Source organism: Salmo salar, chromosome ssa10 (assembly GCF_905237065.1).
Source record: "Salmo salar chromosome ssa10, Ssal_v3.1, whole genome shotgun sequence".
Taxonomy (NCBI): Eukaryota; Metazoa; Chordata; class Actinopteri; order Salmoniformes; family Salmonidae; genus Salmo; species Salmo salar.
This window is the reverse complement of record NC_059451.1, coordinates 82,140,379-82,166,663: the sequence shown is the minus strand read 5'-3', so window position 1 is coordinate 82,166,663 and position 26,285 is coordinate 82,140,379. Positions and strand designations below refer to the sequence as shown.

General features: G+C 43.3%; 1 protein-coding gene across 2 annotated transcripts in view; it reads left to right on the top strand.

Annotated features, from left to right (window-relative positions):
• The window catches only part of lrp5 (low density lipoprotein receptor-related protein 5), a 52,437-nt gene that overhangs the window by 4,497 nt on the left and 21,655 nt on the right, over positions 1–26,285 (top strand). For both annotated transcript variants that reach the window (XM_014124453.2, XM_014124452.2), the window contains exons 2-8: positions 1,430–1,624; positions 1,890–2,106; positions 7,072–7,269; positions 11,132–11,328; positions 12,269–12,400; positions 14,845–15,241; positions 15,512–15,683. In XM_014124453.2, the coding sequence (XP_013979928.1) occupies positions 1,430–1,624; positions 1,890–2,106; positions 7,072–7,269; positions 11,132–11,328; positions 12,269–12,400; positions 14,845–15,241; positions 15,512–15,683 (1,508 nt within the window). The remainder of the gene's footprint in view (positions 1–1,429; positions 1,625–1,889; positions 2,107–7,071; positions 7,270–11,131; positions 11,329–12,268; positions 12,401–14,844; positions 15,242–15,511; positions 15,684–26,285) is intronic.

Here is a 26,285-nt window from a genome sequence, read left to right as displayed (position 1 = left end):
TTTTAGGAATGCCTTTGGATTACCAATGAGGCGTATTTGTTTTCAACACTCCAATGTCCAATACACACAGCCACTTACTTCCAAGCTACATCCTTGAGATCTCATAATAACCATGTAGTCTACTTGTTGTATGCCACATGTTCACTAGGCCTAGTTTCTAGAGACTTTCTCTGATTGTGGCATTTCTGTAGCCGAGTTCTCCGTACCTTTAGGCAGTGATAGTCTTCTTATGTTCCTCTCCAGGTCACAACTCTCCTCTTTCAGTATTGACCTATGAACCTTGTGATTCAGGGAAGAAAAGAGGGAGACGCAAGTGGCCTTATGGGAGAATTGGGCTGTGACTTGTGGCTTTAAATCTAAAGCTTCTTCTCCATCTTTTTCTCCACTAGTACCTGTGTGATAGCCATCTTCTGTCTTTCTCACTGTCTGACATGTGCACCACACTACGAAGACGTGGTATGTGTTTGTGGAATCCAGATTTAATTCCACAATAAAATCATGGTCTAAGAAAGGTTGTGTTGGACATATAGGCCTAGATATGGGGAGGACGGGGTAGAAACTGGACTATGAGGTCTCCCATCACATTTAAATGTGTAGCTCATCTCAGTTCATTTGCCTCACAGCCCTTTTGTAGTCAATAATGAGGAGTCGTGTTCTGAGGATGTGTAGACGGGCAGTAAATTGTGGTTAGTCTGGGTTTTAATCCTGTTCCGGGGGAGGAAGTTCTCCTTAGCAGCAACAAGCAGCAGTCTGATGTCCATGGCAGCTTCACAACAGCTCCAACATGGTCTATGATTAGTAGGTTAGGCCTACAGGTTTGGACTGAAGGTTAAACAAGTGATTATACCCCAGAGAAAGTTGGAACATGTTTTGACAACTTTTTACGTAAAACTTTGCTGACGGAGCCATCTTATTTTTTTATTTAACCTTTTTAACTAGGCAATTCAGTTAAGAACAAATTCTTATTTATAGTGACGGCCTACCGGGGAACAGTGGGTTAACTGCCTTGTTCAGGGGCAGAACAACACATTTTTACCTTGTCAGCGCAGGGATTTGATCGGTTACTGGCCCAACGCTCTAACCACTAGGCTACCTCTCTCCTCTCCGCAAGCATTGTCAGTGCTTTCTGCCAGTGATGACATCAGTCTGTGTGTATGCATCCAATGCCACCATCCCAATCAGCAGTCACTGAGTCACCACTTGCTTACTGGGTGGCACATTATGCAATCCAGCTTTTGCTATTGGCTTTCACTCTCCTTGCGGAATATATAATACATTCTAAAAGTAACTAACATGAAAGGTCATGGGCTTCTCTTAGTCACATTTCAACCTAAATGAGAGTAGGGTGTAATGGCTGTGTACCTTATTTATTATATATATTTTTTTCCTTTTTGAAAAACTTAAGTGTATTTCTTTTCATTTTCCTCAGGATCTCCCTTGCTGCTGTTTGCCAACCGGCGGGATGTGAGGCTGGTGGAGGTGGGGAGGCCGGAGTCGGCGGTGGTGGTCAGTGATCTGGAGGATGCTGCTGCCGTGGACTTCCTCTACTCTGAAGGACTCATCTTCTGGACCGATGTCAGCGAGGAGGCCATCAAGCAAACCTACTACAATCAGTCCACCCACTGTAAGCATTAAAGCGCCGCATGCCAGTTAGGGACTTACGTTGTGTTGGCTTTCATTTATAAGTATGTTAAATATGTGTTGTTTTTTAACTTGGTTACAAATATAATTAAACATTAATATATTCTGCAAAGCATAGATAAACTGGGGAAAAAGGTACAACCTAAACTAAATCTAGCTAATCGCACAAGAATGTCACTATTAATGGAGGGATGTTGATAAGTGTAGACCTAAGTGTTCCCACTGAAATGTTGGCATTTTGTTTCCAGCTCTGAAAGAGGCCATGGGGACAGGGCAGACTGTTGTCGTGTCGGGCCTCGACTCCCCTGACGGGCTGGCTTGCGATTGGTTGGGCCGTAAACTATACTGGACCGACTCGGAGACCAACCGCATTGAAGTAGCCAACCTGGATGGCACCTCTCGGAAAGTGCTCTTCTGGTTAGACCTGGACCAGCCCCGGGCCATCGCCCTGAACCCAGCCCACCGGTGAGTCTCTGGCCTGACCTTTTTCTCTCCCCTGACTGGGACATGGTTCAGGGTGGGTTCCTGGGTCATGTATCCGCACTAGCCTCCCCTTCCCTCCATGTGTATTTCTGGTTCATACATGCATCCGTTGGTTGAAGAGCGAGGGTGGAAAACCTGCTTTCCAGTTGGGTCTGTTTCCTGTTGTTGTGTTGCGTAGATCCTCTGGAGTTGACTCCTTTTCTCTCATAGGGCACTGTTTCTAATTCTATGTCAGGGACTAAGGTTGTGTATCCGTTGTTAGCATTGTTCAGTCAGTGAAATTCCACCTCAGTCAGTGGAAATTAATGCAGGAATACCTTTTTAGTTGATGGATTTAGTGCAATTGAGTGCTATTTTTGAATGTATATGGTTTATTAACATTTGGACTTTAAACCCCAATAACCTTTTTTTTTATTTTATTTAACTCTTTAGCATAGCGATATAAAAACTTAAACAGATTATGGTGTCAAGAGTTTAACTCTCTGTACGAAGTTGGGTTCATACATTTCAAATAAATATAGCACTGAAATACTGTCCGATAAACCAAGTAAGATTTGAGTTATTCATTTGTTGAATTCTTTCTCTGAAAGACATTTGTTCATCTCGAAGAAGCGCAAAAACACAATACATTAGCCGTTTTTATGTTCTTGCATTCTTCCGTTTTGAGATCTCTCCTTTTGAGTACAGCTCCTGCCGCATTCAGCAGTGTTTTTTTTGGGGCGGAGTAGTGGGGCCCGGGAGAGAGGGAAGGTGCTCAGTCCTTGGTAGGCCACAGTCCAGGATCCAGTTATAGCCTAGTACAGCTAGCGCTGGTGTGTTTAAGAAACATATATTTTGATTTGCACAACGTTTAGTCTCACTGTGATGAGCTGAGGTGGTGGCCGGGTGGATGGTTGTCCTCAACCACATCACCTAATATGAGAGAATTATTTAGAGGTGCCATTTATGTCCCATGTTGATACTCATTTCATTACGTTATTAGTTTAGAAGCAACTCTAGATTCAACTTTTTTATTTCACAAATACTATCAATTATGCGTATCACTGATAACATTTATGCATAATGGTCTGTCTTGAATGTCTCTCAAATGTGAGTTGACATGAGTGTTGCCTTTCCTTCTGTCCTTGCTTTGCCCTCATGAGGCTGTTAAGAGTTTAATTCCTAGACAGCACAGATGTTGTTCTTCATGCTCTTTGTTCAACCAATAACTGAATTCTAATGGAGGTATAGGAGCAGGGAAGCTCTTAATTGTGAAAAATGTGCTAGCTGAGTTTGGCGCCATTGGCAAGCTAATATGTTAGGTCTCTGGGGGGGGGGGTTGTTCATGCTTGGTCTCCCTGCTGGCATTAGGTTTAAGAGTTTCCGATGGTGGGTGACATGCTTGCTGTCGTACCACATGCTAAATGAATGAATAATCGGGCTTCTCCAAACTCCCGTTTCCTGACGCCTTAATTGTGTTTTCTACCCGGCTGGACAAAGGAATGCAAAACTGTTTTATGGCTGTTCACCGTGTCAGTTGGTGCAGTGTTACATTCTAATCAGCTACTGGGTCCCTGACACGTAGGCCATCCATTCTGGCACAAATCTACATGTCAGACTTTTCCTATCAAAAGACATGGAATTTAAAAAAGATCTTTGCTTTTATTGGCTCTTGTTGGAACGTGATGTCTGAGAGTTAGCTACTCGTACAGTATATAAATTTTTGAACGTGTTTCGAATGCAACTGAAACCCACAAGGTGCTCTGCTCTCACAGGGCCCAGCGTTAAGGAATTCACATCATCCTGACTAATGCGTGTCAGGGGGGCTCTGGGAACATGGAGCTGTCCCTAACGTTACAGAAGTATACCAAACATTATGACCCTCCCATTCCTGGACCTTTGGTGGACCATTCTTCATTCACACACAAACTGTTGAGTGTGGAAAAACCCAGCAGTGTTGCAGTTTGACACAAACCAGTGCGCCTGGCACACACATACTATCATACCCAGTTCAAAGACACTTAAATATTCTGTCTTGCCCATTTTATCTTCTGAGTGGCACACATACACAATCCATGTCTCAAGGCTTAAAAATCATTCTTTCACCTGGTCAGTCTGTCATGGAAACAGCAGTTGTTAATGTTTTGTATATTCAGTGTATCTGCTTTCTAGCTGACCTTGTACAACACTGGAACAACACCAATGTTAGTGACCCAGAACTGACCTCTGAGTGTTTACCTTATTGAAACGGGTGTGTCTTCTGTTTGTTGTGAGTAGCCTATGAGTAGTAGTAAGACAGTCTACCACACCCAATACTTTCTCTAGCCAGTCTGTTAAATGGAAAAACAGCGTAAGCCATAGACCAGGACAACTGGGAAGGAAACCTGGAGGCAGCTCATACATTGTTCATAAAATTCTGCATGTTTGTGCCAGGTTATTTTACAACAGTTTTTCAGTTCTAACACCATTTTGATTCTGTCCATCAAATTTGTGGATTCGGCTATTTCAGCCACACCCGTTAGTGACAGTTGTATAAAATTGTGCACACAGCCATGCAAACTCTATAGGCGGCAGAATGGCCTTACTGAAGAGCTCAGTGACTTTCAACGTGGCAGCGTCATAGGATGCCACCTTTCCAACAAGTCAGTTGGTAATTTCTGCCCCAGTCAACTGTAAGTGCTGTTATTGTGAAGTGGAAACGTCTAGGAACAACAATGGCTCAGCCGCAAAGTGGTAGGCCACACAAGCTCACAGAAAGGGGCTGTAGAGTGCTGACGCATGTAAAAATCATCTGTCCGCTGTTGCAACACTCACCACCGAGTTCAAAACTGCCTCTGGAAGCAACGTCAGCACGAGCTGTTCGTCGGGAGCTTTATGAAATGGGTTTCCATGGCCGAGCAGCCTCCAGAAGCCTAAGATCACCATGCACGTTGTCTGGCGGGATTTAAAGCTCACCGCCATTGGACTCTGGAGCAGTGGAAACGTGTCCTCTGGAGTGATGAATCACGCTTCACCATCTGGCAGTCTGACAGATGAGTCTGGGTTGGCGGATGCCAGGAGAACGCTACCTGCCCGAATGCATAGTGCCAACTGTAATGTTTGGTGGAGGAGGAATAATGGCCTGGGGCTGTTTTTCATGGTTTGGGCTATGCCCCTTAGTTCCAGTGAAGAGAAATCTTAATGCTACAGCATACAATTACATTCTCAACAATTCTGTGCTTCCAAGTTTGGGGAAGGCCCTTTCCTGTTTTAGCATGACAATGCCCCCGTGCACCAAGCGAGGTACATACAGAAATGGTTTGTCGAGATCGGTGTGGAAGAACTTAACTGGCCTGCACAGACCCCTGACCTCAACCCCATCGAACACCTTTGGGATGAATTAAAACACCGACTGCGCGCCAGGCCTAATCGCCCAACATCAGTGCCCGACCTCACTAATACCCTTGTGGCTGAATAGAAGCAAGTCCCCGCAGCAATGTTCCAACATCTAGTGGAAAGCCTTCCCAGAAGAGTGGAGGCTGTTATAGCAGCAAAGGAGGGACCAACTCCATATTAATGCCCATGATTTTGTAATGAGCTATTCGACGAGCAGGTGTCCATATACTTTTGGCCATGTAGTGTACGTAGGATCATTTATATTTGCTGGTGGGCTTCCCTGTCCATCCACCACCTCAGCTGTCTATGAATAGAAATGTAACATGCCTAATGTAGCCTCCATTCAATGCAGTGCACATTGGAGCCACTGCAGGTATTCTGGGCACAACATACAGACTACAACTTGGAGATCTGCCAAGTTTTAAGATTTCTATCAGGCGTTATCAGGGGTCGTGAGAACGTGTGTGTGTGCGTGTTAGGGGTGAAAACGTTTTAAACGAAATTGGGATCCTAAACGTTAAGAAAAATCCCTAACTCAAATATTATTATTATTATATATATTTTTTTCGACATTTAGATCAGTGCATTTATCACCATCTACCACTAACAGGTCCCGATCATAATAAAGCTTTTTATTTTTGAATTTTTTTTACAAATACCTAACACAACGATGTTGTAGTTTTAGGAGAAAAAAATGGCATTTTTTTTCTTTAGATCGAGCGGCTCTAAAGTGACAAGGGGAGCAGAGATGACAACCAAGTCGACATATTGCTAGTTCTCATTGCATAGTACCTGTCTTGACTTTATCAAACCGAGAGAAGCTAGTTAATGTTAGCTAGGCTAATTGAGACTACATAACTTGAACTGTGTGCTTTCTCTCCGTCCGAATCCTAAAGTAAATAACTCAATTCAGATGAAGTAGCAGCCTGCTTGTTGGCTCTTGGTGTTGCAGCCTGTCTTTCTCAATTAACTTGTAGTTCTATCATTTTAATTCCATCTTCCATTGATTGCCTAGATATATAATAACTTGCCACACGGAGGCTCTGACTGTAGCCTAGTGCCGGTTTGATGACTTTCACGACAACAGGAACAAGCTACACGCACTACTCTCTTGTGGAAAGCAAGAGTACCAGTGTACTGTTGGGGGTGCTTGAGGACACATCTTTATTGAAACCCTGGACAAGCACACCTGATTCAACTAATCATCAAGCCCTCAATGAGGTGTTTGTCAAGGGCTACAACAAAACTGTGTACTGTTGAGTACTCGAGGACCAGTGTTGGGGGAACACTCATGTAGACCATCTGTATTGTTAATTCACATGGTATTTTGTGAATGGAAAACAGATACATTATTTTTATTTTTAAACGTTAAGAAAATAATTCAGTTTGTCACACACCTTGTGCGTGGTTTGACAATTTAAGTAGAAAATGTTTCAAGCCTTCTGAGAGTGGGTCTTATCAGTGGTGCTGTACAAAGTTTTGCTGCCTGCTTTGTTTTGTACTCTGCCGGGGAAAATGGAAACCTTTCATTTGGTAGGACCATTGGTGTTTTCGGGTGCTGTTTTACTTATTGACTCTTATTTTCCTCCTCAGCTATATGTACTGGACAGACTGGGGGGAGGAGCCTCGCATCGAGAGGGCGGGGATGGACGGCAGCAACAGGAAGATCATCGTGGAGGTGGACATCTATTGGCCGAACGGTCTCACCATTGACCTGGACGAACAGAAACTGTACTGGGCCGACGCCAAGCTGAGCTTCATCCACAGAGCTAATTTGGATGGCTCCTCACGGTCAGTCTGTTCTCATTATTAGTTTGTACACCCTTTGTGAAAAAGCAGCCAGGGATCTGACTGAACCGTAGCACTGGACTCAACTTAATTTCAGACGATGAGACGGCTGAAACCTCCAATCCAAACACATTTGACTCTGGAGGTCCCAATCCAAACATTGGCTCTGCATGTAGGCCCAGTTGTGACCCCCTCCCTCTGTGGTTCTCTAAACTGGAGATTACCTCTGCCATACTGTTGAAACCCTATCTGACTTGGCATTATAGTTGTGATTGGGGCCCTCAGGGCATGGGTTGACTTTCCTTTGTGTAACTTGGATTTAATGGCAGTGTTCATGAAGAGAGGTAGGGCTGGGCGGTATACCGTATTTTACTATATACCGGTATTGATGCACGGACCGGTTTGGGTTTTTACTTAACATTATATAACCGTATTTCAATGTTTGATTTGTTAAATGTGATGCGCAACTCCAGCACGTGTAATATCCATTTTTATAGTTGACTTCGTTTTCTATTTGAGTCTTTCTCTCCCTCCTGCTGCATGCTGCTTCCCACACCAAGCCCCGCCCCCTGTCACTCAAGGAGAGAGCAGCTACTCGACCACAGTCGGCGCACTTTCTTGCTGTTAACTCGGCACTGCGGTCTGCATGGTCAGATAGATGCAACAAGATGTTGGTGACATGGTGCTTTCCACAAGAGTTCTCTAATTACACTATTAGTTTGTTGTCTGCAAACTACTATCTGCTGGTTTGTCTAGCAAGTTGTGGCTTAAATAAATATTGTAAGCTGCTAATATAGCTGGATAGCTAGCTTGCTAAATATCTTACGTTCGCGCTGACTCTTATCTATTTAATACAGCATGTTACCAGTGCTGGTGTAGGCCTAGATGATCATGTTTGTGCAACGGTATCTTCTAAATCAAAGCGGAATAGGCGAAGCATGAATATGTTAGCTAGCTATATGAGGTAATAAAACATGTAATTGAACATCTAATTAGGGTCACCTGGAAACACTGACCAACACTTTGGCACCTACCCTGTGAATAATTCCTCTCTGGCTTATTCTTTTGTTGTCATGTAAAACAACAATGTATTCAAGGTGCTGCCCACTATATTCCAACTATAGAATTTGAATAATCATTAGCGCTGAGCGATTAGTGCTTATTGAGGTCTGTTCAATTTATTTTTTTAAATCATCGCGGTTTTTGGTTTAATTGTGAAATAATGGCGTTCAAATGATTTTTGAGCTTTTTAATGTAATTCCAATGCCAAAAAAGTTAACATTCAATTGCCAGAACATTGAAATTATTCAATTTTCTCAGATGGGTAGACATCAATAGAAAAATGGCAAATTACTATGAAATAAAATATTTCCTTGTGGATATTACTTTATTTTTCATTTCTTGAAGTCATCAATTAAAAACTGTCATCTCTGCTCAGGCAGTAGCAGTCTGCCAGCCAGACAACATTCTCTGCTCCCCATACTGTATTGTCTTTAGTCATCCTATTTAGCTAGGCTAGCCTGACTAAGCATGCTGCAGAGCTGTCTGACTAAATCATTTGACTAGTTCTTCAAAAAAAGATAAGGCATACTTTCACGAACTGTCTCTATCCTTCTCGTTGTGCACGTTCCTCTCATGCGGTCTGTGTGCTAACATAGCAGGAAAAAAAGTGTATCCATCTCTGTCTGAGACAGAAAAAAACGGGCACAATAGATTATGGTCATTGTTCTTGCTCTTAACTAGGTTGAATATTCGCTCGACGAAAACTACAACTCCGTTCAGCCCAGCGTCCAACACAGTTCTTGACATTCTTTCTCTCGTGAATGATTTGATTTAATTCTAGTGAGACGGAGCCTTGGGCTCACCAAAAATAAAAAAATAAATGTAATTCATGTCATTGAACCAACTTTGGTCAATTAGGTGTTTTAATAACAAAAAATGACATGTTGGTTAATTGCTCAGCGCTAATAATCATTATATTTCCAAGGTTCCAACAGTTCACCAATTAACTAAGCCTACGTATGTTTTGCCCATATCATGCAGCCCCGTGTGGCACAGTGTGGAATTGCAGAAAATGATAAATGCATTATAATTTATATATATATATTTTTTGCATTGAACACTATAAAACAATTAGAATGGCGAAAGCCCCATTTTTGAAATCATGTATAATTTTTGCGTTGCCACCCTAGGGTCATGAACTAATCAAAGCATATTTGGTATTTTTATTATTCAAGAACTCAAAATACGGTCAAATGTGAAAAATATTGTGATAACATTTTGGCCATATTGCCCAGCCCTAAAGAGAGCCCTTCTCTCGTTCAGACAAGACTGCTTTCTTCAGGGTGTAGAGTGAAAGGCGGTTTTCTCAAGATCAATGCAGTTGCAGTACCCTCGTTTTGTTTAACTCCCTCGGGACCAGATTGGCCAGTGTGTTATGTCAATTTGAAATGAAGTTGTGATTTATAACTTAAGGATAAGATGCACCATGGTGGAACTGTTTCTTGCCAACTGTAATCTAATTGCATGCCTCCAGTAATGGTACTGAGAATTATCGTAAGCACTCTTACAGAGGAAAGTAAACTTCACCCCAGACGTAGTTTCTGTTAGCGTTTACCTCTTAAAGCGAGACGTTTTTGCCTTTCATGTGCAACACATTCTTGACACGTCCGATTAATGGAGCAGTTTGTAGTATGTTTTCAACTGCTTCTTCAAACATGCACACTTCCAAGTACGTCGAATGCGAAATAGCTGTGAAATCTGGTGTAATTATAATTTTTCTCTCTCACAACCCCTCATTCTTCACACGCTATTAAAGTTTTGGAGAAAACATGCTGTCGCCCTCCTCGACCCTACCCCTCTGAAAAGGGATCCCTTTACCAACCAACCGTCCACAGTCTGGTGATTGATGAGGGCCTCAACAGAATTCTGCTTTCTGTATCAGGATTCTTAACACTTGTGCAACGGCATGCCACGCTTTGATCCTGCATTTTATTTATGTCCTCACAGGGCTGACTGGCTGTTGGCCTTGACTGTGTGTCTGGCGGCGCGAAGGGGAGCAATACTGGATAAGGCTGCGCTCGGTGCTCTGTGCTGCTCTGGTCTGGCTTTGATAGACTACTGCTCTGACTTACTTCCCCACTGAATCAGGACAGCTGTACCGTTAGTACAGGGCCGGAGCAACCGTTCCCCTGTTAAATAGTTTACCAGATGCTGCATTAACGTTTGACAGGCTGATTTGTTAAATTTTCCCTTGGAAAGGGCTTGGAGGGGCTCCTGAACTAGGGTTCCATGACGTCGCTCCGTGTTCCAGCGCATCCTCTTTAGGGTCTGACTGAAATCCCAACCAGGGGGCTCTAGCTTGTTAACTCATTTCCACTGCCACTTTTTACTTTTGGTATGAATTTATTGCTACTCAGACAGTCTGGGTTTTTGCTATGGCCAGGATGATACCTGATACTCGTTAGTATCGTAACAACGAAACAAAACACAGAAGGTGGAACTTCTTTAACAAAACGGCTCTAATATTGGAAACAAACATTGTTGTCATCCAGTGTCACAATGATTTATTTTCCAAGCTATAGCAGACTATTTTACATACAGCAGGTTTCTGCCTTCGTGTTCATTTTTGCCATGGAAGAAATATTGCTGGTATCGCGAAGGCCCTAGTTTTTGCCATTTACTGCTGTTTGGTGTCATGACATTCACACTTGTAGAATGGCTTAGACGCACAACTCAACATCTCTACTGATACTCCTCTTCATTGCTTTCCAGTTTTACTCTTACAAATATACCGTCTAAGCATGGATTGGTACTGATGGTTAAAAAGGTATGCTGAGCCATAAATTATGTTTTGAATTCACAGGGAGACTGTGGTGGAGGGCACCCTCACCCACCCGTTTGCCCTCACCCTGTCAGAGGAGACTCTGTACTGGACAGACTGGCAGACCCGCTCCATCCACGCCTGCAACAAACACACAGGAGACAAGAGGAGGGAGATCCTCAGTGGAATCTACTCCCCCATGGACATCCAAGTGCTGGGTCCAGATAGACAGCCAGACAGTAAGTGGTGCCTCTTCAGTTTAGTCTGCAAGTGTAACAGCCTGCAACGTGTTACTTGAATAGCCCCATGGTACTCATAATGAATGTTAGAGCACAACATAACAGATTGTCTTTGTTTTGGAAGGATATTTTTAGTGCGTTATGATTCCCATCTGTGTGTCTATGGTTGTGTGTGTTGGGAGGTAGTGAAAAACGGATGACTTTGGCAGTGTGTAAACATTGGCACGCCTGTGTTTGGGGAGTGAATGATGACGAACGCCACCATTATGGCTGGTTGCGTCTCCCAAGGACTTTGGGGAGGGCAGGTGATATAGAGAAAGATGGAAAGGTAGGAGGCTTAGATAAGAAACTTTAGAGAGGACGACATTGATATTTAGGAGGTAGGCCATTTAGATAAACATTCACCAATAAATCCCCTAACCTGTATATCAAGCTGCCATAAATTCAACCCAAAAATGACTTGGCTTAGACTTTGTTTGAGAGGAGTTTGAGCAATTTGGCCTTTGACTGTGGCCTGGTTGTAATCCTCCTTTAGTGCTGTGAGAAGGGGGAGGGTTGGTGTTTGCTGGGCCACTGTGCCAGCCACTGGGCTTTGTAGCTCTGTAGTGCCCTGCTGAGATTGGCAGAGCGTGACCCAGTAGACAGGGAAAATCACGCCACAGGACATCAAACTTTGTGGCACAGCTATTGTCCGAGCAGCAACCTTTTTATTGTGGAGCAAAAATATCACAGTTGGTTTAGTTTGAAAAATGTTTTTTTTTTTTTATTTTTTATTTAAACGTCTTCAAGTTTTTCATCAATTGTTATGTTGTCAGAATGGTTCTCTCGAAGACACCAGTGCATGTGAGTAGAAGACGCTGGCAGTGTGGCTTTCAGTTTTAGGGACAGTTTCACTGACTTTCAGTGTTATCTCTACTGACATTGCTCTTTGCTCCCTCAGTCCAAACTCCCTGCAGTGTGGGCAACGGAGGCTGCTCCCACCTGTGCCTGCTGTCCCCCATGCAGCCTTTCTACAGCTGTGCCTGCCCCACTGGAGTCAAGCTCAAGGAGGATGGGAAGACCTGCCGCCCAGGTAAGAGACTAGCCGCTGTGGCCACTACCCTCAGCTGGTATGGATTTCTCAGTAAAGAGCCCCCTTTTTGAAAAGACTACACAATGGGTGTATCTCATGGCACCATATTCCCTATACAGTGCACTGCTTTTGGGCTCTGGTCAAAAGTAGGGCACTTTAGAGGGAATAGGGTGCCATTTGAGAATCAAGCCCACACAATGCCCCCTCAGTGATAACACCCTCTCCTAATGCTACTGTACATGTGTCGCGGTTTCACGTTAGACATTCCTATCTGGTGTACAGGACATTATTGACATTCCTGAGGTCATTTTATTTATGGACTCTCTTGAGTTAGGCCTATTCAACTGCAAGAGCTGCCCTTAATCACACAAACCAAAAGTCATATTGTCCCAATTTCTTTAAACAGATTAGGAAATATGCCAAGCTCTATTTTTCATTTCATAACGACGTGCACAGTAATTAAGCATCAAATTCAGTTAAAACGTTAGATTTTCCTTTTTTTTAATACTATTATTCAATTAAGATCTTTTTATTGGGTGTATTGGCATCCTGTTCCTCGACCAAAACATCAAAATGCTTAACCAGAGAGCCATTAAAAGGGCCTAATCTCTGACAGATGGCTGCTACACACTGCAAGCTTTTCAATGCACAATTTACCCTGCCGTTTGCTCTTAATTTCTATTGCCCCCACATACAGACAGCTACATTTAGCCTAGAAGCCTACTACTCAACCCCCTCCTCTCCTCACATTCCCTACTTTCCAGAGTTTACCAAAGGCCACAGATGTGACTGACTGAAATTCAGGAAGGTTGGACCTCCCCTGTTTATGTGTTGCTGCTGCGGTCATTTCCCTTGCCTTGCCACTCCAATCTCCTCGCCTTACTTCTGGGCAGAGAGAGCAATTACGTAGGAAGCCAGGCCTAATCAGGTCACTGCTCCGTTTGTGTGTTTAGTGGACACAGCCCGGGCCCATCCTGCAAAATGAAACCTGTTTGTTTGACTTGCCCCAGGGTGTTTACATTCCCTCTGGTTTCTCTCTGGAGGGCCTGATATTTCTCCCCGCCTGCCCATGACTAAGGAGAGACCCACCCCACCCATAACCCTCATAAAGGTGACAAATACTTGTCTAGAGGGGAAGAAAAAAAACTTCTGGGGGATTTCTTGGGATCAACCCTTGTTTGAGGAGTGACAGCCCTTTGATTGTTTAGTAGCTGGAGGCTGTTTTGACCGGGGATACCTCCTTGTTGGAATGAAACAGTTCGACGCCGAGGTCAGTGCTGATTCTGAAATCCGAGTTCAGTCTTGGCCGTCCTGGTTCTCATCCCTCTCTGGTGGACTGAAAACACTATTGTCTCTGTGCACCAGTCCTGTTCTTTGCCTCAAAAAGACTCCTCTCCCAGGCCAGGGATGCAGCAGATCCTCTATTTGAAATTGAGGCGGTGTATTCCCAGGCCAGGGAACAATGAGTTGTATTCTTCTAGCCCTCATTCCAGAGGAGTAAGTAAAACCATAGTGTATGGAGGGGGGGGGGGTTTAGTTATCCAGGCCTGATAGAACATGGATGTATTCAGAGTGACTATAGGATTAAGCCAACCTCCAGCAGTGTTGACAACTAAACAGAATATAAAACAATACCCCATTGTATCAGCTCCGATTAGGGGGAAAGCAGCAGGACGGGGGGTGGCTGTGTGAAGATTAAAAAGAGCTGGTGTCCACGCTCCTCATTTGTTTAGCTTGGGTGGCTAAATTGAGGGCATTTGTTGTGGTTTTAGGAGAAGTCTTGTCACTTTGTCAAATGTGAAGCAGACCGAGGAGTGAATTTAAATCAAAGGCGTGGCGTTCTCTCCTTGATGAAAAACGAAGAGCCGTTTTTTCACTGTCATTACTGATTGGTGTCACCCTTGATGGATGCCCTCTTCTGATTGGGCGTCGGTAGTCTGCAGCTGGTCTTGGGAGCACTGGAGCGTACATGGCTAAAACGTGAGATTAGGCAAGGAAAAAGTTGGACCTAATTGCCTCCGCAGAGTGTGGCTCTAGTGAGCAAATGCAGCTGCTATTTAAACCAGGCTCAGTGGCAGCTAGGTGTCCCCTCAGGAAAACATTCATACACAACTGTTTTTTTTGATAGGCTGATATTTAAAAGGGATAATTTTGGATTTGTTTCAATCTAATCTAAAGCCTGTTCTCGCTTTTTGTTTGGAAAAAAGTGAACAAATTGCCTATTTTCATCAACTAAAAACCGAGTAAACAAATAGAATACAAGAATGAAGTTACAACTATAAATTGTCCTCTGAAGGTTCGTCTTTACTAAAACATATTAATTTAGGTTTGTCAGGTATGGCTTTGTAGGACCTCCAGATAGGTCTCCCAATAAGCTCTCTTATTTCACATGCCAGTTGAATGGCAGGCTCTCTCCCCACTAATGTCCACTTCTACCCCCCCAGGTGCAGAGCAGGTTCTGCTGCTGGCCCGGAGGACTGACCTGCGGAGGATCTCTCTGGACCTCCCAGACTTCACCGACATCGTCCTTCAGGTGGATGACATCCGCCATGCCATCGCCATTGACTACGACCCCGTGGATGGATACGTGTACTGGACTGATGACGAGGTCAAAGCCATCCGCCGCTCCCGTATCGACGGCACTGAGGCCCAGACCCTGATCACCACGGAGATCAACCACCCAGATGGCATCGCGGTGGACTGGGTGGCCCGGAACCTGTACTGGACGGATACTGGCACTGACCGTATTGAGGTTACCAGGTTGAACGGAACCTCCCGGCGTATTCTGATCTCAGAGAACTTGGATGAACCAAGGGCCATTGTGCTGGACCCTGTCAATGGGTATGTGTGTCTGTTTATAGACGATTTAGTTTTTTTTTCTTACTTGATCACAGCAATCAAGTTAACTCATTTCAGCAACAACAAAAATAATGATTTATTCCTCCTTCATTCCATATGTATTCTACAAAACTCCTGTTGAATGATTTCACTTCAAGTTACATTATAAATCAAATCAAATGTTATTAGTCACATACACATGGTTAATGCGAGTGTAGCGAAATGCTTGTGTTTCTAGTTGAGTTTGAATATTGTTCCTGTCGCTCTCCACAGTTACATGTACTGGACAGACTGGGGGGAGAAGCCCAAGATAGAGCGAGCTAACCTGGATGGAACTGAGCGTCTCGTGCTGCTCAATACCTCGCTGGGTTGGCCAAACGGTTTAGCCATCGACTATGAAGCAGGAAAGCTGTACTGGGGCGATGCCAAGACAGACAAAATTGAGGTAAGTTTGGTGCTTCTTATGCACCAAATAGTTGTCTATGGAGCAACTATAATATTCCCATCATGGTTTGCTGCTGTTGATTGTGGAAGTAGTTGAGTCGACGTCTCCCTCGGAACTTGTGTTCTCATTCATTCGTTCCCCTCATTTGAGGTTGTCTGGTGTGTTTGTGTTGCCTGTGGCTGTTGAGAAGTGCTTCAGGAGCACATTCTTGGATGAGGAGAGGCAGCACAAACCTGAGAATTTATCTGACCTATGGCTGGCACAATTACCATGTAACCATGTTATGGATGAAGACCGGTCATGGAAATAAAATAACCGCCATAACCATTAAAAAAAATAAAATAAGAATTACAATGTATGTCATTGTGACAATCATTTCCATGGTAATGTAGAATGATCATTCAAATTGTTAACTGATGTCGCTCATGCAATGGAATGTATTTTTTGTAATTTCAGTAGCGCTGAATCAACAAACCACGGCGCATATATTTAGCACATACAGTATTTTACTTCCTGCCTTGCTCCTATGGGTACACTTGCAACGGCCATCAGTCCACCCATTATGCCATCATTGACTTGAATGGGGACGCCCGTCCTTTTCATTCTATTTCTATGGCAGCACATGCAGTCAGAAGTGGAGGAGAGGAGAAAATGTGCTTTAAAAAAAGGATTGCGGTGAACGCGGTCATTTGGCTGGCCAATTACCGTCATCTAATATTCCATGACTGTTACAGCCCTAATCTGACCGTTGATCCCGTGTGAGCTACAGAGGAATGTCTGAGAGAGCTGTTATAATACCTGGATTTCCTGTCAGACACACTGCAGTTTTATTATTGTTTGGATTCTAACAGCTAGGACTTTATACTGTACTTATTTCCTGCTTGCGTTTGTCCAAAGCCAATTTTTTTTGAAACCCTGATATTACCCAATTTCCCACTCTTTATATTGCCCAATATTGGGTTATATTTATGGGGGATTTTACATGTGAAAGACTGAGTTATTTTGAGAGGCTAGAAACTGTGCTAGGCTGCTCCTTTGTTAGTGTGCGGGTGATCATATCTTTAGAGGAAGAGCTGTGTATCTGTGTGTCTTCAAGGTCTGTCTGTTTTTTATGATTTATCGTCTACCTGCATGCACAGGTCCCAGGGTGTTGAATACCACGGTGGCCATATTTCTCCAGTCACATGCTCCATATAATATGTAAACACAGGAAGTGCCGGAGCCACCTCCCAGATGAGCTTTAACACAGCGCTTGGTGGGAATTAGTTTGTTCTTTTTCCCCTTCTCACTCTTTCTCTTCCCCTGTGGCTGTGTGTGTCTCCTGTTGGTTGAATATTCCCCTGCTCATCATAACTATGCCTTTACCAGTGGTTAGTGAGCTCACTTGGGTTTCTGTTAGTTTAGGAGCAGTTTGTCTGACTGGCCTCATCAGCCCTTGGAAGTTTCCTAACCACTGTTTTTCTTTTTTAGCTCGCCTCTGTTGCCTGGCACCCTGCAGGGGCATTGTTCAGTCTCAGAAAGCATAAAGTACCCTTAGGGGGAGGTAGGGGGAAGACTATCCATTTACAGATCCACTCCAAAACTCTTGGTTGAACTGTAAATAATTTTTACCTGCCTAGCTAGAATGCTCTGAAGCTGGTGAGTTTCTGTCCAAAGTGTTGATTATCATTAACAGGATGCAGGCTGGGATGAATGAGCAGGGAATAGGAAGCTCCCACTAAGATATTGAGCTCAATGAGAGGCCACAGACGTGTCAACATTTAATGTCCCTGTCTCCCCTTTCCCCTCGCCTTAAACCAGGCATCTGTCCCTCGCTGGGGCTTTGGCTGGCACTGGTTTTGGCTAGCACCAGGCTCCAGCGAGCCTTGGGTTTTGTCCAGGGGCACAGTGAAGAAATGTTCTCTCCTGTCTGAATCAGTTGTCAACTCAGAGCCGTGGGGCGAAGCGTTCCTGAAAGAGTGACGACGTCGTCTCTTGAGCGCCACAGGAAAGGATTCAGGGCAGACGGAGAAGTAGAAAGAGCCCTTTGTCAGATGGAGATGTCCAAAACGTTGAATCCATCTGTGTGTGCAGGTCCTGGGAGTGGGAAGTGTCTCGTTTATTTCCAGATAAATACTTTTTAGTGATAACAGGATCATTTAGGTGAGAAAAAAAAATTGCTATTGGCATCATACTATAGTGTTTCCAGAAATCGTACATTCCATAATTTTGTGGCTGGTGAAGAGTTGTTTATTTGCTCTGGAGTCTGGACCCAGCAGCCCAGAGTTCCTTGCCTGACTCTCTGTCTGTGTAGAGCAGATGGAGGAGAAACCGAACAAGGGTAGTGGAGTGGAGCGATTCAAAGAGGGGGTTGGGCAGCACTGCCTCTTCTCACAGCACAGCACGCCTGACCAATGTGCTGACTGACAAGGGAAGCCCCTAGCCCGTGTGCTCTGCCGTGACCCTTGCCCTGGACCTTACAATGGGTGCATAGAATGGTGGCGGGCCGGCCCTTGTAGAGTCCTTCTCAGCAGCCCCCACTCCTGCACCAGATGCACACTTTGGTGGCAGCCCTGCTTCCAGAGGCTCCCAGCAGCTGACAAGTGTGTTCTGTTCTGCTCTTTTCCCAAGGGTTCTTCAGCTTCACCTAATGGAGGCCCGTGCCATTCTTCCACGGACCCACTTAGCTGCTGAAGGGGACAGAACTGCTTGAAGTGCTAATGGGGAGAAATCCTGGCGCTGCTCAGACATCAGTCATTTCTCATTAAAGTTTTTGAACATAATTAAGCGTTTTTGTTTTGAAGGCCCCCTTGTGTTTTTGTAATGGCTGTTTGAAATTCCGAGACTATCTTTTCCTTAAAGAAGGGTGCATTTAGTTGCTACTGCCTACCTTTTTTCTTTTTAGATGACAACAGCATTAGGTCTTGAATTAAATGTTTTTGAAAAGTGCCTTCTGGCATTTGGAATGCGTCAGTTCACTGGCTGAATGGTTATAAATAGAGGTCTTTATAGCCCTCCTCATAGCTTCTTTCCTCCCCCCTTACTCTTTTTCTGTGCTGGTGACTGGGCCTGTCTGAATTTTCTTTCTTTTCTATTGCGTCGTGAAATGCCTTTTGGGTCCGAAGACATTTTTCAGTGTGTGAGGGGATAGCTCTTCACTCCCCTAAATGTTTGTCATCTTCACACTTTGCATATAGCTTTCATGCATTGGCATGTGTGGCTTAGGGATGTGCGCTGTTATTTGAATATCTGAGTGGACGTTATTATTTGAATACTTGTGAGTATTCATTCTTTGCAAGAGGAAAAAAACGTATGTGTATATATCTCATTTTAACACTGAAATTATTTTTCAAAATTAAAATATCCATGTGACATTGTTACATACACAGATATGCCATGACATTTCAAATTATTAATTTAATAAAACAACCATTTTCAATGTAGTTTTTATGCCATGCACGGTGCGCCCCATTAAAGACCAGTATCTAACCGCTAGCCTTCGCATATGTAGCCTGTTTATGTTGGCCAATCAGTGGCAAACAGGCTCAATGTGAGTTCGTTAACGCAATGCAAGATTGAATGGAATGAAGTTAGCGAAATAAGGAGGTCGGCTACAACGAGCGACCAACGGGTAGGATGTTTTATCGGAATGTGGTCGAGGAGAAAGCGCAACTAGCTTATGGGATGATGAATAACATTGTGGCTGCTACAAGTTAGCTAGCCGTGACTGTATCCGCTGCTTGCTACACACTCCGCCACACAACCTCAGCACCTGCAGCAATAGAGTGCCAGCCTCCCAATCGCACAGCAGTGCTCTGGTTAAAAAAAAAAAACATTTCAAATATCCGACCAAAGATGAATGATAATTTTACTATTCGAATAGTATTTTAAACTCCCATCCCTAGTGTGGCTCTGACTCAATTTATATTATCATCAGGTGTTTCTGGGGATGTTTAATGCCATACCACTTTTACTCTGGTGTTTTTTAAAGAGTTATGGTTTGAAAGTCCCCCTTGCCATCTCCAGAGGTAGTACCTTTTCACACGGTATGCTGCAAGAGGCACGTTTCATTCATAATGGAGAAATATTTTTACATGGCATTTTCCATTGCTTGCTTGTTGAGTAAATCGAGTAAGTCCGGCACTTTCAATTAAGTAAATTAGTAATTTGTTTTCCTTTGTCCATATTAGTGGTCTGAAGTGAAGTTGCAATACTATTAGATTAATATTAATAGAGGAGTATTTAAGACAAAATAGTAGGGATAAAGTTTTCTTAATATTTTTGACAAAGCTTTTCATTACTGACGAGCTACCAAGTAGGCCTTTTGCTGAGATACAGTGGAGTTTGAAATGGTGATCTGAGTCCACTGCCTCCTTTTCTTTTAAATGTGCTGTTGAAAGCTCGGTTTTGAATACAGTCCAAGAACGTCCTCTTTCATCTTAGGACCCGCACGTCTGAAAGAAGGCTAAGTTATTGGCACTCGGATTGGAAGGTTTTTCCTTAAACAGTAAGGGAATTGTGGTCTTTTATTTCAGTCTCTCGCCATGTGTTTTAGCCTCTTTGAGGAATCTGACTCCCCCTGCAACCTCGCCCCCCCCCCCCCCGGTGAAATCCTCTGATGTTGCCGCACCCCCTCGTTCACCCAATAACTGGTGAGATCCTGAGGATAACTCATTTGACTGATGTGCTAGTCCTCTATACAGAAACTCCTGCTTTGTTGTACAATTATGCAGATTCTCCTTCCGTGGAGCGTTTAGTCACCCTTCATTGCCATGTGTGTAGAGTGTGGTTCCATATGGTTCATTTTGTGAGGTAGAGGAAAGTAAATGGTATGGTGATCGAATTTCCTCCAGAAAAATATGAGCGGAATGAAAAATATGAGCTTCTCAGAAACTGGGTGTTGGTTCTCAGAACTGAACCTCAAAGACCTCCTGTGATCTCAGCAGCTGTACCCAATACCCATCTATGTGTTGGTGAGAAAAGAGGAGAGGCAACTTTGACCTTGTTTTCTTATTTTTTTTTGGGGGGGGGGTCTATGGCTTACTGCTGAGCCATGAATCTCATTAAAATAACTTGGGCAAAATGAACAAAATAAATGCTAAATTGCCTGTTTTGTCAAATAAATCATTATGTGAAGTGGTCTATTATTTCTATAAAAAGTGGAGAAAGAGCACAAACAAAGAATAGCCTGCTTAAGTGCATCTGATTACTTTAGTTTTTTTGGTACATTACAGCCGAGGTAGTGGCAACCAGGGCTGTTTTTCACCACCACAATGAAAAGCCTTGCTCTGAAAGAAAGTCTTTATTTAGGCCTGAGATCTGAGTCTGACCAGCTGAAGGCCCTGGTGCTGATGGATGCTGGCTGAAACCTCTCTCGTCTGAAAGGGATCAATAATGTTTTCTTTAAAGTTCCCCCGAAGCGTCGCTCAGATGGCCTCGCCACATTGTTGCCGTCTTGAGCCGTGAAACTTGATTTGCGGAGGATTTTCCAACAAGGGGCCCCTCTCTAAAACATTGGCCATGCTAATGACAGCTTTAGTCTCAGTATAAGTGACCCGTTCAAGCCTCTTCACATGGAGGACGGTGGGGGGGACAGCAGCAGAGTAAGCCATAGAGCACTCAGCCACTCAACAGACACAACCATGCACACACAGCCTTGTGGCCGAGCAGTCTTAACAGCTGAGTTGAATCACACAGCCTTGTGGCCGAGCAGTCTTAACAGCTGAGTTGAATCACACAGACTCGCTCTCTTAATCCTTGTCCAACCACCTTCACAGTCAGTAAGATCAAACCACCTCGAGTCACAACTCAAATTGTAGGAAATAAGTTAAACTCCCATTCCGCTATGGATTCATCTGCCATCATTGCCATTTCTGTGCTTTCAGTCAGTCACAATTTTCTGGAATTAAGACCTGCTGAATGCTCTGCTCTTCTTCCAGGTTATCCACACGTTTACTGTGGAACTCCCTGGTTTTATAAAGGGGATGATGACATGGATCTCATTTTCACAGGTGTCCAGTAAGTCTTTGTACAAGCTTGTTGTTGTGCTGGCCTTGTTGGCTGGTTTGTTTCCACTGCTACGTTTTATATCTCACTTGGCCAATCGGTTACTTGCCTGGTAACAACCGTTTTGTTGCTGTGGCCTTATACAGTGAGGTCTTAAACTTTGATGTGCCAAGCTCTGAGGAAGGATACACATTTGAGGGGAATAAAAGACACCTGACCTTCGTAATATTTTCCACCCCATCGGCCAGCACTCTGCCGTCCAACTTTTCACTCACTTGGGCCGTACATCATGGGCAAGGCTTTATTAGAAAACGCATCTAGGTGTCTGAAAGACTCATTAGTGGCAAGTGTCGCTTTTTGGTGCCTTCATCAATGTTAAAGGTGTTTTAAAGATGTCTGCCCAGGCTGATGGTAAACAGCTGTGTTAGACCTATTAAACTCCAGGTTCTCCAATACATTAAGTTAATCAAATGTTTTGCCGGGAAGAGAACTATTAGCCTAAGTGTTGTTTAGGTGTCTTGCAATTTTCCAGGAGACTTCGCCGGTAAACGCTCATCTTCTTGATTTCCTCGTGGCGGTGCACCTTTGGAAATAACAAAGGGAAAGATGGATTGGTGGGGAGTGTCTTGAATCAACAAGAACGTCTGTTTTTCTTTTTGACGTTACAGCCCTGCTAGAGGGGAGGATGAGATCGGCTTCTTCAAAGGTTAACAATAACCTTTACAAAGAGCTGTCTGGCTCTCCTCCCTAGCTCCAGCACTGAGACTGACTGGTCTAGTAATATTCAGCCAGAGAAGCAGCCTTAGTCCCAGCTTCAGCTCTGCGCTGCACGACAATGTCTCATTTCCTGAGGGATGTGCACTGCTGTCCCACATCTGTCAGCAGGCAGGGGGCCTGCGAACTCCTCTGCTCCTGTTCTGGCCATGTTTGTGGCTTATTAACATGATTGTGCTGTGGCTATCTCTCTTCTCCATAGCAGTGTTGCGGTGAGGAGTTGCCAGCAGCTGTCGACTTGTCTGTTCACAATGCATCCCATATGTATCCCAAAGACCACATTGTGTTGGAATTTACAGGCAAGTAGGCCTGTGTGGCGTTTAAAGACGTCGCTGAGACAGCCAGCCTGTTTAGACTGTCCTTTCTAAACCCTGTTGAGAAGACAGGAAGTACCTGTTATCGTTCCTAGCTACACTTACAGTGCCTTCAGAAAGTATTCACACCCCTAGACTTTTGTTACAGCCTGAATTCAAAATGGATTAGATTTTTTTTTTTTTTTTTTCAAACATCTACACACAATGCCCCATAATGACAAAGTGAAAACTTGTTTTTATACATTTTCGCAAATGTATTGAATCAAATATTGCGGTTCATGTAAGTATTCACATCCCTGAGTCAATACATGTTAGAACCAACTTAGGCAGTGATTACAGCTGTGAGTGCTTCTGGGTGAGTCTGAGCTTTGCATACCTGGATTGTACAATATTTGCCCATTTTTTTTTTTTTATAATATTTTCTAAATTCTTCAAGCTCTGTCATAGGTTGTTGATCATTGCTAGACAACCATTTAAGTCTTGCCGTAGATTTAAGTCAAAACTAACTTTGCCACTCAGGAACATTCACAGTCTTCTTGGTAAGCAACTCCAGTGTAGCATTGGCCTTGTGTTTTAAGTTATTGTCCTGCTGAAAGGTGAATTAATCTCCTAGTGTCTGGTTGAAAGCAGACTAAACCAGGTCTTCCTCTAGGACTTTGCCTGTGCTTTGCTCTATTCTGTATTCTGTTTTATTTTTCATCCTGGAAAAACTCCAGTCCTTAACGATTACATGAATACCCATAACATGATGCAGCCACCACTGTGCTTGAAAATATGGAGTGGTACTCCGTAATGTGCTATGTTTGGGGCAAATCGATACTATGTTTTGAAGACAAAAAGTGAATTGCTTTGCCACATTTTTTGCAGTATTACTTTAGTGCCTCGTTGCAAACAGGACGCGTGTTTTGGAAAAAAAATTCGTCAGGAGAGGCTTCCTTGTCAATTAGGTTAGTATTGTGGAGTAACTGTTATCCTCAGTTTTCTCCTGTCACAGTCATAAAACTGTTTTAAAGTCACCATTGGCCTCATGGTGAAATCCCTGAGTGGTTTCCTTCCTCTCTGGCAACGGAGTTAGGATGGACGCCTGTATCTTTTGTAGTGACTGGGTGTATTGGTACACCATCCAAAGTGTAATTAATAACTTAACCATGCTCAAAGGGATATTCAATGTCTTTTTTTGTATTTTTGTATTTTTTTAACCTATCTACCAATATGTTCCCTTTGTGAGGTATTGGAAAACCTCCCTGGTCTTTGTTTGATTCTGTTTGAAATTCACTGCTCAACTGAGGGACCTTACAATTATCTGTATGTGTGGGGTACAGAGATGAGGTAGTCATTAAAAAATCATGTTAAATACTCTTTTTGCACAGAATGAGTCCATGCAACTTGACTCGTTAAGCACCTTTTTATTCCTAAACTTATTTAGGCTTGCCATAACAAAGGGTTAAAGTACTTTTGCCTCAAGACATTTCTGCTGTTCAGGTTTCATTCATTTGTAAACATTTCTAAAAACATAATTCCACTTTGACATGGTGTATTGTGTGTTGGCCAGTAACATAAAAAAAAAATCATAAATTTTAAATGCAGGCATTAAAACACAATGTGGAAAAAGTCAAGGTGTGAATACTTTCTCAGGGGACGGTAAATGTTTGTTTACATTGTCCTTGAATATGGTGCTTGGAGGGTTGATTTTTATTTTAGTTTTAATTTTTTTCCCATCACTTTTGCATCGTGTGTGTGCAGGTGGGCTCAATGATTGACTGACATAGTAGATAAAGGCAATGTTTTTGTATACTGTTTTCAGTACTCTTTGCTGTAACAATTATGAATGAACAACCTAAATGAGCCCCAAAGCTCTTGTTACCTAAGTCGTGTGTTTTACTCATGCCTCCTGGATCAGCAGGATTGTCTTTGCGTGTGAAAGCCGTTCCGCCATGTAAATGTAATTATGTTTTGGCTTAACTGGACCTACTGTTGGCAGGCCTGGTTGGAGAATACTTCAATGTTTATAGACGGGTGGGTGAGATTTATTGTCAGTGATCCTCTCCAGACACCAGCTCCCCATATTTCCTGGGGAGGTGCAGGGATCAGGAGAAGATGGAGTTCCATGGATCAAGAGTTACTATGTTCCGCTAAAGCTAGACCCGATCTGGTTCTGTGTGTGTGTGTGTTGGCGTTTGCCCATATGGAACAAGAATGTTTATATTGCTATAAAGAAAATATGGACTTTGTGCAATACACTGTAAATCATAATATATCAACTTGAACCTGTGGCGCTAATGAGTCTCCTTCAGCTAGGAAATAACTCCATCTACCTTTTGAAGGTAGGCCTTTATAACCAAATGATTGCTAGAAAATAACCATTTGTAAAATGCGATTTAAACTTCTCTGGTTACTGTACTATGTGGAAAAGCTGTTTGCGCTGAGGGTGTGTTAACAGCTGCTGCTGCGCGATCACTAATCTTACCGAAGTCTCAAGTTTTTGTTCGCCTGACTTGAAATACCTCACGATAAGCTGCTGCCCATACTATTTACCAGGTATAGATAAGCTGCTGCCCATACTATTTACCAGGTATAGATAAGCTGCTGCCCATACTATTTACCAGGTATAGATAAGCTGCTGCCCATACTATTTACCAGGTATAGATAAGCTGCTGCCCATACTATTTACCAGGTATAGATAAGCTGCTGCCCATACTATTTACCAGGTATAGATAAGCTGCTGCCCATACTATTTACCAGGTATAGATAAGCTGCTGCCCATACTATTTACCAGGTATAGATAAGCTGCTGCCCATACTATTTACCAGGTATAGATAAGCTGCTGCCCATACTATTTACCAGGTATAGATAAGCTGCTGCCCATACTATTTACCAGGTATAGATAAGCTGCTGCCCATACTATTTACCAGGTATAGATAAGCTGCTGCCCATACTATTTACCAGGTATAGATAAGCTGCTGCCCATACTATTTACCAGGTATAGATAAGCTGCTGCCCATACTATTTACCAGGTATAGATAAGCTGCTGCCCATACTATTTACCAGGTATAGATAAGCTGCTGCCCATACTATTTACCAGGTATAGATAAGCTGCTGCCCATACTATTTACCAGGTATAGATAAGCTGCTGCCCATACTATTTACCAGGTATAGATAAGCTGCTGCCCATACTATTTACCAGGTATAGATAAGCTGCTGCCCATACTATTTACCAGGTATAGATAAGCTGCTGCCCATACTATTTACCAGGTATAGATAAGCTGCTGCCCATACTATTTACCAGGTATAGATAAGCTGCTGCCCATACTATTTACCAGGTATAGATAAGCTGCTGCCCATACTATTTACCAGGTATAGATAAGCTGCTGCCCATACTATTTACCAGGTATAGATAAGCTGCTGCCCATACTATTTACCAGGTATAGATAAGCTGTAGACCATACTATTTACCAGGTATAGATAAGCTGCTGCCCATACTATTTACCAGGTATAGATAAGCTGTAGACCATACTATTTACCAGGAGTT